The sequence below is a fragment of the Chrysochloris asiatica genome, unplaced genomic scaffold (genome assembly GCF_000296735.1).
Source record: "Chrysochloris asiatica unplaced genomic scaffold, ChrAsi1.0 scaffold00125, whole genome shotgun sequence".
NCBI classification, from domain to species: domain Eukaryota; kingdom Metazoa; phylum Chordata; class Mammalia; order Afrosoricida; family Chrysochloridae; genus Chrysochloris; species Chrysochloris asiatica.
Genome location: NW_006408643.1, coordinates 9,276,707 through 9,290,585, shown reverse-complemented (window position 1 = coordinate 9,290,585; position 13,879 = coordinate 9,276,707). Strand labels below are relative to the sequence as shown.

Here is a 13,879-nt window from a genome sequence, read left to right as displayed (position 1 = left end):
GAGGAAGACCCCCAACGAGATGGATCAGCCAGGTGGCATCATTGATGGACTCAAGTGTGGCAGTGGTAGTGAGGTTGGCCCAGGATTGGACATTGTTTCCTTCTGCTGTGCATGGGGTCGCTATGAGTCGGTTCCGACTCGATGGCACCTGACAACAACAACATAGCTGTTGGTACCTAAATTTGCATAATAATGGTAATAACTGGGCTTCCTTCATAGCGACTTTGTATAAAGTTTCCAGGGATGTAAATCATTTCAGGAGCAGAAAACCTGATCTTTCTCTTGGGTTTTTGTAAGCATGTGGGTATCACGCTATCAGAGAGGTCATGAATGTGACTCCATTGCCCTTCAATTTAGCATTCCTGGCATAGTAAACTTGATGATTTTCTGATTCAGAGTGGCCAATGCCAGTCCACTTCAGCTCACTAATGTCTGTAGTATTGATGTGTATGTGTTCATTTCATTTTGACAACTTCCAATTTTCCTAGATTCATACTTCATACATTCCATATTCTAATTATTATGGATGTTTGAAGCTATTTCTCCTCAATTTGAGTTGTGCGCCATCATCATTTGACGGTCCCAAAAGCTTAATTCCATTCCTGTTATTACTGTCACCTCTCCTTTGAGGAGGCAGCTCGTCCCCAGTCATCTTTTATGGCCCTTGCTACCTTAAGGGCTCATTGTGCAGCACTACATTCTACCGTGCTCTGCTGGTATTCAGAAGGTTCTCAGTGGCTAAACATGCAGAAGTGGTCCACCTCTGCATCCTAGTCTCTTAGTCTAGAAACTTTTGAAACCTGTACACACAGGTGACCCTGTTGGTTTTAAGTGTCATCGAATCAGTTCTGAATCATCACAACCCTTTATAGGGTTTCAGAGGAGCAGATGGTGGGTTTGAACTGCTGACCTTGCGTTTAGCAGTCCAGTGCTTACCCTACAGTTCCACACCAGGACTCCCTGGGTTTTAAACATACAGGTAGCATACCTGCCCTCATTACAGCAACATGTGAACCACCACAGGACGAGGAACTGACCGAGGAATAGTGGATACTGCTTCTCAGACTGATGAATTCCAATTGTTTTACATCCAACTTTTGCAGACCCTCTCCATATGTGTATTTGATAGGATGGTAAGTGGTAGTAGCTCCAAGGTTTGTAGTTCAGACTCCCTAAAGCATTTCGGGACACACAGCTGGCAGCCTGCTTCCAGAAAAGCACAATCTTAGGCAACAACCATGTTCAGTACTAGTTCTATATACCCTATATGGGGTCATTATGCATCTTAATACTCAGCAGCAATTAAGCAACCAAAGCTAATCTTGATGATTCTCTATCTGCTCACGTATATTTATTCATTTTACCTCGTGGTTTTATAATTTGAGTGACTGGTCTTTTCATGTCCCAAAATACATGCTTTCCGTCTTTAACAGTGAGACCAGTGTATTCCTGAGAGAACTTGTCTGACAGTCTGCACGGATCACAGAGACATGTTTAAACATGCTTTCTCTGGAATAAACCTCTCCAGTATGAACTGGAACCCTAGTAGCAATACTTATTTTACCCCTGCAGAGAGCAATGAGTGCAATTGATCATAGTCAAATTAGAGAAATAAGCTCATTGTGTGGTAAATAGTGTTAAAAATCTGTGGGATAAGATACTTCCAGTGTGTAGCTAGGTGTACATGGGAAAAGACAAGTGTCATGTCCAGCCCTGTAGTGTTTTCTTTGTATAAGTTCTCAGTTTCCCTGGATTGTAATGAATCATGGTTTTGTGACACATTAGGGATTATGGTTCCTTGCTTATGCAGAGTATTTGTGATGTTTTAGGACTTGATAGAATTTGCAGATGTGGCCGTGGAATTTACCGAGGAGGAGTGGGCTTTGCTGGATTTTTCTCAGAGAAAACTTTATAGAGATGTGATGTTGGAAACCTTAAATTACATGGACTCAGGTAAGGAGGCTTTCATTTTTATAGTTTTATCTTTAAACGTATTGTTCTCTTTAACTTACAGAACTTGCGTTGAGGAACAGGGAGACAGTTGGGACTTGGGACAGATGTTTTCACTCGTGTCATGGAGCTCTGACTAGTTGCTTCCTGATGAAACTAAATGTCGTTTTTTGTTAAACTGTCTCTTTATTTCCCTTATTATGGTCATAGCTTTGAGGTTTTTAACGTTGTAAGTATGAATATTGGTTGTGAGGATCAGTTTTGTGGCAAAGTAAGATTTATGGTTTAGGAACTGATTAGAGCATTATTGTGCACATTACCAATTGGACAGAATTAATTTTATGCAAAGAAAGTGACACCTGTCTATCTGCATAAGGCTGAAAATAAAGTTGGTCTCTATGAAGTGGAGGTTTAAAAAGTCCCAAATGGCCAAACTTCCAGTAGTGCTGTACTACTCCATCATCTCCTGCGTCATCTCCTGCGTCATCTCCTGCGTCATCTCCTGCGTCATCTCCTGCATCATCTCCTGTATCATCTTCTCCTCCTCCCCTCAGTATTCTCCTGTACGTCTCCCTCACATATTAGGATTTCTTAATTTGCTACTTCTCATTGTTGTTGTTGTTGTGATGTACCATGGAGTGAGTTCCGACTCATAGCGACCCTGTACAGAGTTTCCGAGGCTATACATCTTTACAGGAGCAGAAACCTCATCTTTCTCCTGTGGAACCGCTGGTAGTTTTGAACTGCTGACCATGAGATTAGCAGCCCGATTCGCTTCCACAACTTCTCATAGAATTTACAAATTCTCCAGAAATTACTCTTGTGATTTTGGCAGCTGTCAAATCCAAAATCCATGTGCCAGGTGTCAGTGTGGAGGATTCTCCTCACTCAGGCCAGGTCACACAACAGGCTGTTGACACCCCAAATTTGGAAGCTAGCAAATCAAGTTAGATGGTAGGATGCTGTCTTAAGTGCCAGGAACCAGAGATGAGTCAGATGCAGAATCCAGAGGAATAGTTCTTGTGTATTGGAATTTGCAAAAGCATTGCTATATGTTGGACCCAGATCATATACCAAGTGAACTATGGTTGATAATTGGAGTCACAAAGGATAAAAAGGCAACAACTCTGGATCTGTTGTTAAGTGCTTTTGAGTTGGTTCCTACCCAGAGTTCCGGTGTAAAACGGAACAAAACACTGCCTGATTCTGCACCAGCCTCACAGTTGCTGCTGTACTTGAACCCACTGCTGGTGTTGCCATGCCAGCCCATCGTGTTGGGGGTTTCCCTCTTGTTCGCTGACCCTCCATTTTACGAAGCATGATATCCTTCTGCAAGGACAGATCTCTCCTAATAATATATCTGACGTTTGAGAGATCAAAGTCTGGTCATCTTGGCTTCTAAGGAGCATTCTGGTTGTACTTCTTCCAACACAGATTTGTTTGTTCTTCTGGCCGTCCATGGTACTTTTCAAATTGTTATCCACCAACAGAACTTAAATGTGTCTATTCATCTATGATCTACCATATTCACTGTCCAACTTTTACATGCATATGAAGCTATTGAAGATACCATGGCTTGGGTCAGGCACACTTTAGTCCTGAAACTGACATCTTTGCTCTTGAGAACTATAAATAGGTCTCCTGAATGAGTTTTGCCTGATGCAGTACTTCTTTTGATTTCATGACTCCTGTTTGCATGAGTGTTGTTGTTAGATCTAAGCAAAATAAAGTCATTGACATCAATCTTCTCAATTTGTCATCTGCATATCACACATGGTTAGTGAACTTCCTAAAATCCTGTTGCCACTTTATTTTTCATATAATCCAGCTTCTAAGATGGGATGCTCAGCATACAGATTGAATAAGCATGGTGAAAGAATACAGCCCTGGTACAAACCTTTCCTGCGTTTAAATCATTCAGTGCCCCTTTGTTGTGTTCAAACAACTGCCTCTTGGTCTGTATACATGTTCCTCATGAGCACAACTAAGTGTTCCAGAACATTCATTCTCCACAACATTGTTCTTAGCCTGTCATGATCCACACAGTCAAAAGCCTTTGTAGAGTCAGTAAATAGCAGGCAAACATCTTTCTGGTATTCTCTGCTTGCATTCAGAATTCATCAGGCATCAGCAGTGATAGCCTTCCTTCCAAGTCCTTGTCTGCATCTCATGTGAACCACTGGCAGTTTCCTGTCAGTGTACTGTTGCAGTCTTTTTTGAATTATTTTTAGCTATATTTTATTTGCATGTGATATTTATTAATTGTATTGCCTGATGATTTCTGCATTCCAACCCTCTGTTTGGATAGGACACAAATACGGACATCTTCCAGTTAGTTGGTCAGGTAACTGTCTTCCAAGAATCTTGGCGTAGATGAGTGATTTCAGTTTGCTGAAAGATTTCAGTTTGAATTCCATCAGTTGCCGGAGCCTCGTTCTTTGCCAATGCCTTCAGTGAACCTTGGACTTCTTCCTTCTGTACTGTTGTCTCTTGATCGACGGTATGCTACTTCTTAAAATGGTTGTCTGTCTTATTTACATAACGGACCACTAACGTTATAATGGGACTATAAGCACAGGCAGAGATACTTTGGTTTATAATATATCACAGTGCTAAGGACTGTATCTAGAAGGGCTATAGTAAGTCATTCACTGTACCGCACCATCTCTTGAAATTGTGGAGATGAAAGAATTGACTCAATATCAATGAAATTGTCTGAGCTCTCTGTTTTCATCATCTGCCTTTCTTGGTAAGCACCATATCAGCCACCTTAATTTTTATCCTTTTGAAGCAATGGAAAGATCTAAGGAGAGTGGAGATAGGAATTTACTGGAGCTTTATTGTTGTTGAAAAACAAAGGCAAAAGTCCTTTTAAGACCCAGCCCTGTTAGGATAGAATTACATGTGAAAAAAATGAATAGAAAATGGTCTCCTTTACTTTGAGTAACTGAATTTACGAACATATCTGAGCTGATTTTTTTTGTTTTAATCTGGAGAAGTTGAATCATTTATTCAGTGTTGTTCAGGTCATAAATGATGTGTCCAGGAATTGAATCCAAGTTTGTCTTTGGAGTCCCCGTTCTTCAAACACTGGGCCGTGTTGCCTCCCTTCTTTATGTAGTGCTTCAGCGCTCCCTGATAAGCTATTTCTTCTTCTTTTTTTTTTTTTTTTTGATAATAATAATAAATTTTATTTAACTTGACCTTTCAAACTTATTTCAACATGATACTGAAATTAAGAATATTAAGTTATTACTTTTTTTGAATTTCAGTTCTATAGTGCCTTCTGTGTTTGTGGGGGGAAATCCTTCCCCATTACCTCTTTTTTACACCTTTACACATGAGCACTGTTTGTCAATACCTTTGGCATTTCTGGTTGCATCTAAGACACCATCACTCTCAAACTTTATAGAATTTTTTCTCAGTATGTTCCTTAATGCTTTGGCATCTATCAAACTCATAGAATAGCCACATCCTCAAGTCTTTTCCTCTCTTCACAGGTACCTTGTTCCTCATCAGCTTTCCCTCCTGTTTGATTTAAATTATGTAACTCCATTTCAAATTACTGTTCCAGTCTTTAAACAGAGTAATAATGACCAAACGTTTCCCAGTGACCTTACACTGGTACAAGTGATGAAGAAGGACCCTTGGTCATCCATGCTGAGAACAATCTGTGAGTTCCCTGACAGTGAAAATCACCACAGCCACCAGGAAGGCCATATGAGGTATCTTATCCATGACATAAAAAGAGTCCTAAGGAGACACTTTATAAAATGTCTTCTAATTTGTGTGCCTGTGTTTGTAAGACTATCTTTACATGTGTGTGTTCACATAATTTTCATAACAGATTTTTCCATAAAAGTGAGTCAGATATTCAGTATTTCAGACATCTTCACTTGTAAGCAGTCTCACAAAGCTTCTTTGGAATACAGTAATAATAATGCTAGCACCTTCTGTGAGATGATGAAACTATGCAGCAGTGCCACAATTCAGGGCAGAATGTGTACATTCAGTGTGATGGTCATTTTGAATTGGTGCAAAGCATCATTGTAACAACATACTCTCTGTTTTCAGCAGAATGTGTACAATAGAGAGACTCCTTGCAAGTAAAGCAGATAAAGTAAAGAAATTTGAAGAAGGTGATCAGTCTGAAAAAATTATCTGCAGGAATACAAATCATACTAGGCTCAAAGGAACTCAAGTTGGAGTACATCCTGTTGAATTTCATGAGAGTGATAATCATAACCCTCTCATTACCTCTCACACTGAACACACACCGTACCATTGTAAAGAACAAAGAGAAACCTGCAGTTCTCCCTCTGACATAAAACATCATTCAAAAGGAGTTTATGGGGGGAAACTCTGTAAACGTAAGGATTGTGGAAAACCCAGTGATTGTCCCACACCCCTTACTAAACATGGTGAAAGACCTTATGAATGTAAACAATATGGGAAAACCTTTAGTCGATGCTCAGCATTAAATCGCCATGTAAGTACTCATAATGGAGAGAGGCCTTATGATTGTAAGGAGTGTGGGAAAGGCTTTTGTCATGCCACAGCCCTCACTAGACATATAAGAACTCACAGAGCAGGAAAACCACATGAATGTAAGGAATGTGGGAAAGCCTTTACTCGGTTCTACAGTCTTACTGAACATAAAAGATATCACAGTGGAGAGAAGCTTCATGAATGTAAGGAATGTGGGAAAGCCTTTACTCGGTTCTACAGTCTTACTGAACATAAAAGATATCACAGTGGAGAGAAGCTTCATGAATGTAAGGAATGTGGGAAAACCTTTACTCGGTCCTATAGCCTTACTAAACATATCCGATCTCACACTGGAGAGAAACCTTATGAATGTAAAGAATGTGGGAAAGCCTTTAGATGTTCCTCAAAGCTCAGTGAACATACAAGATCTCACAGTGGAGTAAAGCCATATTGTTGTAAGGAATGTGGGAAAGCCTTTCATCTTCAAACACAGCTCACTCAACATAAAAGAACACACAGTGGGGACAGACCTTATGAGTGTAAGGAATGTGGAAAAGCCTTCAAATACTCCTCAGGCCTCAATGTACATAAAAAAATACATAGTGGAGAGAAGCCTTATGAATGTGATGAGTGTGGAAAAGCATATCGCCACTCCTCAACCCTCGTTATACATAAACGATCTCACAGTGGAGAGAGGCCTTATGAATGTCAGCAATGTGGGAAAGCCTTTATTCAATCCTCAGACCTCGGTGCACATATGAGATCTCACCGTGGAGAGAAGCCTTATGAATGTAAGGACTGCGGGAAAACCTTTAGTCACTCCTCGTCCCTCAATGCACATATCAGATCTCACTTTGGAGAGAAGCCTTATGAATGTAAGGAATGTGGAAAAGCCTTTACTCAATCTGGAAGCCTCAAAGTACATCAAAGATATCACAATGGAGACAGGCCTTATGAGTGTAAGGAGTGTGGGAAAACCTTCATTCAATCCTCACACCTCAGTGATCATAAAAAAACACACAGTGGAGAGAAGCCTTATAAATGTAACGACTGTGGAAAAGCCTTTCATCAGTCCACAACCCTTATTGTACATACACGATCTCACAGTGGAGAGAAGCCGTATGAATGTGAGAAATGTGGGAAAACCTTTAGATATTCCTCCATTCTCAGTGCACATGTAAGATCTCATCTTGGAGAAAGGCCGTATGAATGTAAGGAATGTGGGAAAGCCTTTATTCATTCATCACACCTCACTGCACATATAATATCTCATAGTGGAAGGAGGCCTTATGAATGTAAGGACTGTGGGAAAGCCTTTACCCGGTCTTCACATCTCAGTAGGCATGAAAAAACGCACAGTGGTAAGAAGCCTTATAAATGTTAGGAACACAGAAAGCCTTTAGTCAGTCCTCACACCTCACAGCATATATAAAAATCTCCTAGTGGAGGAAGGCCTTATTAATGTAAGGAATGTGGGGAGGCCTTTAGTTTAATTTTGTGTAAAATGCCACAGTGGAGAGAGGCCTTATGAATCTAAGCAATGTTGGAAAACCTGTAACGACTCTCAAAAGTAGCTGAACATATAAGAATTTATAGTGGATTGAGATTTAATTATAAGGAGTGAAGGAAATTCTTCATTTTCCCCGCAGTCTTAGAGATACATGAGAAGATTTCATTAGAAAGAAAGAATACATGTGTGCAGGAACGAGCCCTGCACCAAAGGGTTTCTGGGAGCAGATGGAGAATTGAGAAGTATCAGGGGACTGAAGATGGTCCTTCGAGAGCGACTTTATTCTTCTACAATACAGCTTTAAGTTCAATCTTAGACAGGAAGCATATCCAGACTGCTCATCAATCTAAGGTTTATGATTACCAAAGTAACATTTAACTGCAAAGCTAAGAGTGAACAATAAGTAGATAAAGGGCAAGTACATAGTAACTGTTTCCCCTAACTATGGACCCGACCCCAAGCTGTTAGGGCAGTGTGTACCAAGCCCAGCACCCATGGCAAGCAAGGTTTTCCTTGTAGTTCTTATCAAGGCGATCCTTGGTTAGAGCGAACTATCGCAAGGTTAGCTTCACACACGTCCCTCCACTCTTACATATGTGTACTTACACATATGTGTACATATGTGTAGTAATCTTATGGTCATTCTTAATATTTTTGAAAACCTGAGAGAAAATGCAACTGAAGTCGAAACCAAGACAATAGTATTGGGAGAGAGCATTTGCTTCCCTACAACCCTCTCTTAGATTGCTAGGGTTCATGGTCAATTCCTCCCTGAAGACCTCTTCTTAATATATGAGAAGTCACATTTCAATGAGATCAGGTATACAGAAAGAACATGAAAATATCTATGATTCTTTTGGAATCTTAAGAAAATATGTAAGTTATTACACTGTGTGTGAATGCTGTGAATGTTAAAGATGAGGGAGCAAATTGGTTCCAACTCCAAAACCAGAGAGACCAGCCTGTACCCGTGTTTAGGATAGTAACAGCAACATCCCCAATTCTGAGAGCCATGTCTTTAGTTTTCTGATTCTCCCTAATCTTCAACTTTTCTAAGAGCATTTCTCTACTTGTATAGATTTTAAAAATATGTAGATGATTATCTACTTTTCAAAAGTCTTGTTATACAATTTTGACAAATATATAAATTCATAGAATGAATATCACAAGGAAAGTACAGAATAATGCTTCCCACCAAATACGATTTTTAATTCAAATTTCCCCTCAGGGTGAATTCCTGACAACAGTTTGTACAAGTCTTTCTGTTTGTAGATTTTTACAATCTGGTTCATTTGTTTAGTATAATGAATTTGAAATTCATCTGTATTGATGAATGTATGTGTGCCTTGTTCCTTTTTTTTTTAATTAACGTGTTGTACTGAATCCATACTGAATTTTTGTGTTTACCAATGGAAGAATGTTTTGTTGTTTACTCTTATATTTTTTATTACTGTGGGAATAATAAAACAGTTGTAAACATTTCTGCACAGGGTTTTATGAATATAAGGTTTTACTTTTCTTGTGTCAATTGAGTGAGAATGCTGCATCATTTACTCATCAATTTTTTGAAGAGGCTGTGGCTGGGAGATGTAGGGGTGGCCTTGGGAAGCATTGAGTACTCATTTATATGCTGCTGCCTTCAGGGGATTCGGTTTAGGTGGGCAGCTTACCTGATGGTCACTGATTTCTTGAGGAGTGTGGATGGACTATTTCATCTAGATTCGGCCACAGGCACAGTGTATGAGTCCACACTGCCTCTAGTGCTAAGGTTAGAGTAGCAGCTAGCCTGTACTGTCCAAGCACGAGCCCAGCACTGGAGTACCCACATGGAGGAAATCAGGTACCTAAGGGGAGCCTCCAAGAACCTAGGAAGTGATCACACAGGAACTAAAGCCCCTCCTTTTTCCAGTGTCCACCACACACGGAGAACTGGCCAAGCATAAATATAAGGCCCAGTGCTATGATCAGAGTAGGCCAAGTGGATACTGTTGTTGTTGTTATGTGCCATAGAGTCGGTTCTGACCCATAGCGACCCTGTATAGGGTTTCCGAGGGTGTAAATCTTTACAGGAGTAGAAAGCCTCATCTTTCTCCCGTGGAGCAGCTGGTAGTTTCGAACCGCTGACCTTAAGGTTCGCAGCCTGATTCGTAACCGCTACACTAGCAGAAGCAAAAATAAAATAAAGTGATAATGGTAAGATATGGGTTTGTATTGGTTTCCTAGGAGTGACAAAACTCCTAGACACACCCAAGTGGAAAATGGTGTTGCATCAGGTCATGACTGAGTTCTTGAGGAAGATAGTCAGCATTCACCAAAAGGTGGTGCCTATTTAGTGGAGCTTAAACATAGCTTCCCTCTTCGATCTTTTTACCATGTCGGACACCAGCTGTCTCATTCATGGCACAGTTTCTCTGCTGGATTTGGTAATTCGTGGAAGTGGCCATAAAGTACTCTCCAGTCAGACTCACAATATTGAGGTTTATTGAAGTGTAACAGGTTAGTATTTTGGATCTGAGTCAACTTAGAAGTAACAGGAAAAAAAGTATTTCCAAGTCGTTGTTCTTAGGTGCCATTGAGTCGAGTCAATACTGATTCATAGCAATCCCATGCACAACAGAACAAAACACCGCCCGTTCCTGGACCAACTTCACAGTTGTTACTACCTTTGAGCTCATTATTGCTGCTGCTATGCCAATCCATCTCGCTGGGTGGGGGTCTTCCTCTTCCTTACTAAATGCACTGATTCTTCTATGGTCTTATTCATTGTCCAATTGGAAATTCCAATTGGAAATACCAAGGCTTGGGTCAGGCACTCATTAGTCCTCAAACTAACATCTTTAAAAAGGTATAACAGATCTGCCTAATGCAATGTATCTCATTTCTTGACTGCTGCCTCTGTGAGTGTTGATAATGAAGCCAAGCAAAATGAAATTTCAGACAACTTCCATCTTTTTTCCATTTATCATATCATTTACTGCTCTACTGGTAAGGATTTTTGTTTTCTTTACATTGAGGTCCAAACTATACCAAAAGCAGTGGTGAGTAAGTACGGTGAAAGAATACAACCCTCGTGCTCACCTTTCCTGATTTAAATCATTCAATGTCTCTTTGTTCTGTTTGAACAACTGCTTCTTGGTAATGTGCAGGTTTCTCATGAGCACAATTAATTGTCTGGAATACTTATGTTGCCCATAGCTTGTCATGATCCACACAATTGAAAGCTTTTGCTAGTCAATAAGGCCAGGTAAACATCTTTTTGGTATTCTCTGCTTTCAACCCAGATCCATCTAAAGTCAATAGTGTTGATTGTTTTTCTAATATTGAACCATCTTTGCATTATTGGAATGAATCTCAATCATGTATAATTTTATTGTATTCATTGTTTAATTCTATTGGCTAGGATTTTGTTGAGAATTTTTCATGAGCTGTATTGGTCTATAATTATTTTACTGCTGTCTGATTTTACTCCTTGTCTGATTTTGGTGTGAGGGTTAAGCTCACTTCATGTGTATAATGTATTTGGGAGTTTTCCATTTTCTATATTCTGGAATAATTTCAGAGAAAAATGGTGTCAGCTTTTCTCTGAATATTTGGAAAAATTCACCAGTAAAGCCATCTGGGCCTGCAATTTTTTTGCTGAGAGTTTTTAATGACCAATTTCTTCTTTTGTTATAAATTTGTTCAAATTTTCTGCTTCAGTGTCTTAGTTTTGGTAGGCCATGTTTTTCTAAAAATGTTTCCATTTCCTCTTAAGTGTTCAGTTTTTGGAGTACAATTCTTGATAGTATTTTGTTACTGTCCTTTTTATTAGCATTGGTTCTGTTGTGATGTCATCCTTTGCCTTTCTTTTGTGTGCTGTTTGCATCCTCTCCCACTTTTCTTTTATTAGACTTGCCAATGATTTGTCCATTTTATTAATCCTTTAAAAGAAACAACCCCATGTTGATTATCTTTCTATTGTTTTTGCTCTATTCTTTACTGTTTCTTCTGGTGACTGTAAACTTTGCTAGTTTTTCCTTAATTGTTGGAGGTGTGTTAACATGTTGATTTTGGTTCTTCCTCCTTTTTGGGTGTGTGATTTTAATGCTTTAAATTTTCCTCTCAGTATTGCTTTTTCTGTGTCCCAAAGCTTTTGTGTTTTTATTTTCTTTGGCTTCAAGGAATTTTTTATTTTCTTTTCCATTTGTTCTATTACCAAGTAGCTTTTAAGAAGGATGTAATTCCGTGTCCATGTTTTTGATTTTTCTTTCCTTGATCTACTTATTGTTGAATTTCGTAGCAATTTTATCTGAGAAAATGGTTCGTAGTATGGTCTGATGTTTTAAAATTTATTGAGACTTGTTTTGTGGTCCATGTGCGCTAGAAAAGAATTTGTATCTTGGCTGTGGTTGGATTGAATGCTACATAGGAATCGATGAGGTCAAGTAGATTCATTCTGTTGCTTAGCTCCTCTCTGTCTTTGTTGAGTTTCTTTCTGCTTCTCCGATTTTTCTAATTAGTATATTAAAATCCAGTATTATTTCAGAGTTATCGGTTTCTTTATTTGATTCTATTGAGGTTTCATTCATGCATTTTCAGACTCTTTCGACGGGAACACAGACTTACTATAATTATGTCATCTTGTGCATTTGACCCTTTAACAATGAGATAATGTCCTTCCTCGTCTCTTATGCTGTCTTGTTTAAGTTTTTATTGTGAATTGAGTGAAGATTTACACAGCAGATCATCAGTTTTACATTCATTACCTGGCTGCCAACCCCTCCATGGACTAGCCGTTTACAGCATTTATGTGCAGTCACTTAATGTATGGTCATTGCCCCTGTGTCTATTGCTACCTTTCAGCTTCATCTTTCCTTTGCTAACCTCACTTTTGTTGTATGTTACCTGTCTTGTCATCTTGTCACACATCTTAACATGTGTCTACCTTCAAGCACATGAAAAATTTTCCCTTTCCCCAAGCCTTGTAACCATTTTACAATAGCCACCAAAAAGATGAAATACTTAGGAATAAACCTAACTTGAGAAACAAAAGGCCTATATAAAGAAATGTACAAAATATGAAACCAAAAAAGATGTGTAAAAATGGAAGAATACATCATGCTTATGGATAGGAAGACAACATTCTGAAAAAGTCAATACAACCCAAAGTAATGTATAGATATAATGCAATCCCGATCCAGATTCCAACATCATTCTTTAAAGACATGGAAAAAGTGATCACGAACTTTATATGGAAAGAGACTGCAGATATTCAAAGCACCGCTTAAGAAGAGCAACAATGTTGGAGGTTTCTCACTCTCTGGTTTACAGACACTGGGTCAGAACAGCCTTGTACAGGTACAACAAAACAATCATAGATCAATAGAACAGAATTGATAACCCAGGAATAAATCCATCCACAGACAGACAGTTGATCTTTACAAAGGGCCCAAACACACTGAATTGAGGAGATACTCTTTGCTACAAATAGTGCTGGCAAAACTCTAAAGTCAATTTACAGAGAATTGATTTGTACCAACATACAAAAACAAAATAAGAATTAAAAACCTAAGAGTAAAACCAAAGACTATAATGGTTGGTAAATTGGAGGGTCCGTGAAGAAGAGGAAGACCAACAAAAACATGGAGCAATACAGTGGCAGCAGCAATGGGCTCAAGTGTAGCAATGATTGTGAGGTTGGTGCAGGACCGGGTAGGGTTTCTTCTGTTGTGCGGTAAGGACGCTATGAGGTGGTATCGACTTGACAGCACCTTACAGGAACAACAAAACAGTAAAGATTACCAATGGGGGGCGGGGGGAATAGAGATTTAGTGGCTTTTAATACATGGTAAACAACAAAACAAATCATTTGTCTTGCAGAAATCTATCATTCGTTCTCCAGCATCATTTCTATCACCAAGTCCAAATTTTCCAACTACTGGTCCCTCCTCT

The 13,879-nt window shown here is 39.2% G+C and overlaps 2 protein-coding genes across 2 annotated transcripts in view; both read left to right on the top strand.

The window, feature by feature from the left end:
* Positions 1-2,183, top strand: part of LOC102815745 (zinc finger protein 440-like) — a 6,207-nt gene extending 4,024 nt beyond the window's left edge. Inside the window, exons 2-3 of the mRNA XM_006869080.1 lie at positions 1,830-1,953; positions 2,161-2,183. Coding sequence (XP_006869142.1) covers positions 1,830-1,953; positions 2,161-2,183 — 147 coding nt within the window. The remainder of the gene's footprint in view (positions 1-1,829; positions 1,954-2,160) is intronic.
* A 192-nt stretch (positions 2,184-2,375) lies between these two features.
* Positions 2,376-13,879, top strand: part of LOC102815368 (zinc finger protein 699-like) — a 19,919-nt gene continuing 8,415 nt past the window's right edge. Inside the window, exons 1-5 of the mRNA XM_006869079.1 lie at positions 2,376-2,513; positions 5,536-5,675; positions 6,763-6,851; positions 6,939-7,799; positions 10,172-10,266. Coding sequence (XP_006869141.1) covers positions 2,376-2,513; positions 5,536-5,675; positions 6,763-6,851; positions 6,939-7,799; positions 10,172-10,266 — 1,323 coding nt within the window. The remainder of the gene's footprint in view (positions 2,514-5,535; positions 5,676-6,762; positions 6,852-6,938; positions 7,800-10,171; positions 10,267-13,879) is intronic.